At 46.3% G+C, this 1538-nt stretch overlaps 1 protein-coding gene across 1 annotated transcript in view; it reads right to left on the bottom strand.

The window, feature by feature from the left end:
• SLC35D1 (solute carrier family 35 (UDP-GlcA/UDP-GalNAc transporter), member D1) overlaps positions 1-1511 on the bottom strand; it is a 39285-nt gene extending 37774 nt beyond the window's left edge. The window contains exons 1-2 of the mRNA XM_015566004.1: positions 938-1511; positions 754-840 (exon numbers count right to left, since the gene is read on the bottom strand). Coding sequence (XP_015421490.1) covers positions 754-840 — 87 coding nt within the window. The 5' untranslated portion in view covers positions 938-1511. The remainder of the gene's footprint in view (positions 1-753; positions 841-937) is intronic.
• Between the last annotated feature and the right edge of the window lie 27 nt (positions 1512-1538).

The raw sequence follows: 1538 nt of genomic DNA on the forward strand, positions 1-1538 counted from the left end.
GAATAAGAAAATAAACCTGAAGAATAATGAATAAAGAATACACTGGCTAGATTAGATGTAGAAAATGCAAAACAGTTGTATTCCCCAAAAAAGTGTTCATTACTAGTAAGTAAAACAGAATACATGATTTCTAGGGCCTTTTTTTCTTAATTTTAAAGAGATTATGGAACTTTTAAAAAAATGCCTATTACACCCTAGCGGCCAGTGGTCGGCAAACTGCGGCTCAGCAAACTGAGGCTCGCGAGCCACATGCGGCTCTTTGGCCCCTTGAGTGTGGCTCTTTCACAAAATACCGACTTCTGCGCATGGACCACGAAGTTTCAATCGCGCTGTACGTGTGCGCCCGCACGTGGTATTTTGTGGAAGAGCCACGCTCAAGGGGCCGGACTAAAGGGTCCCGGTTCGATTCTGGTCAACGGCACCTATGGTGGGTCAGGGGCATGTGGGAGGCAACCAATCGATGTGTCTCTCTCACACTGGTGTTTCTCTCTTGTCTCTCCCTCTCCCTTCCACTCTCTAAAAGTCAATGGAAAAAATATCCTCGGATGAGGATAAAAAATAAAAATAAATAAATAAAAAGTACATATTATAACATTTATTCTTTACTTTCATTATACCCACTCTGGATTGGGTGACAATTTTTAAATACACAAGGCAACTGATTTATATACATATCAATATATGTAATATATATAATATATATATAGTGACTTCTTTTCAGAAAATAATTACTTTATTTATTTCTTTTTTTACCTTTCGAGGTACATTACTGTCAAAGTCAGGAAACTTGACTACTCTGAGCGCCTTTCCCACCCAGAGAACTGCCACTGTAGCCACCATCTGTAAACAGAGAACACAGATTCACTGTTCCGCACATAAAGACACACAGAGAAGTTCTAACGACATAAACCGCGTAATGCTGAGGATTCCAACTAACCTGGCCAAGTCCAACACATAGCGAGGAGGGAAATCTACAAAATGGTAGAGAGAGAAAAACAAAACAGGGTCAGAAAAACCCAAACGTAGCTCTGTGAATGCAGTTTGCATGTAGCCAACCTAAAAATGCATTTGGATACCCAAACACACCATGTCCGCCTCTAGTCCAAGTGAAAACCGGTGAGAAAAACCAGGCAACACCGCTGATTTCGTACCCTCAGGCGGCCACTTGCCTCATCTTGTTCGATTCTACAATTTCAGTCGGCGGCTTGCAACGGATTTTTTGAAGGAAATGAAGACTGGGGTCTCTGCAACGGTTTCACACCTCGAAAGCAGAAATGCTGCTGCCTCGGGGTCCAGTGACAGCACCGGGCTCCTTATAAATGGGCTGAAGGATGCGCGCGTCCCCAGAGGCTGTCAGCGAATTCGGGGAACCCTGACGCCCCAGCCCCCCGCCCGGGCTGCGCTGCAGGGAGGGCATCCCTCGCTCTGCTCCCAGCCTGGCATGCACAGGGACCAACAGGTCACGAAACAACTTCTCTCCGGCGCTCGCTCGGAGGGGCAGGGTTTGCAGGGCGCAGCTCGCGGGCACGGCAGGCGGG

Source organism: Myotis davidii, unplaced genomic scaffold (assembly GCF_000327345.1).
Source record: "Myotis davidii unplaced genomic scaffold, ASM32734v1 scaffold122, whole genome shotgun sequence".
In the NCBI taxonomy this organism is placed as follows: Eukaryota; Metazoa; Chordata; class Mammalia; order Chiroptera; family Vespertilionidae; genus Myotis; species Myotis davidii.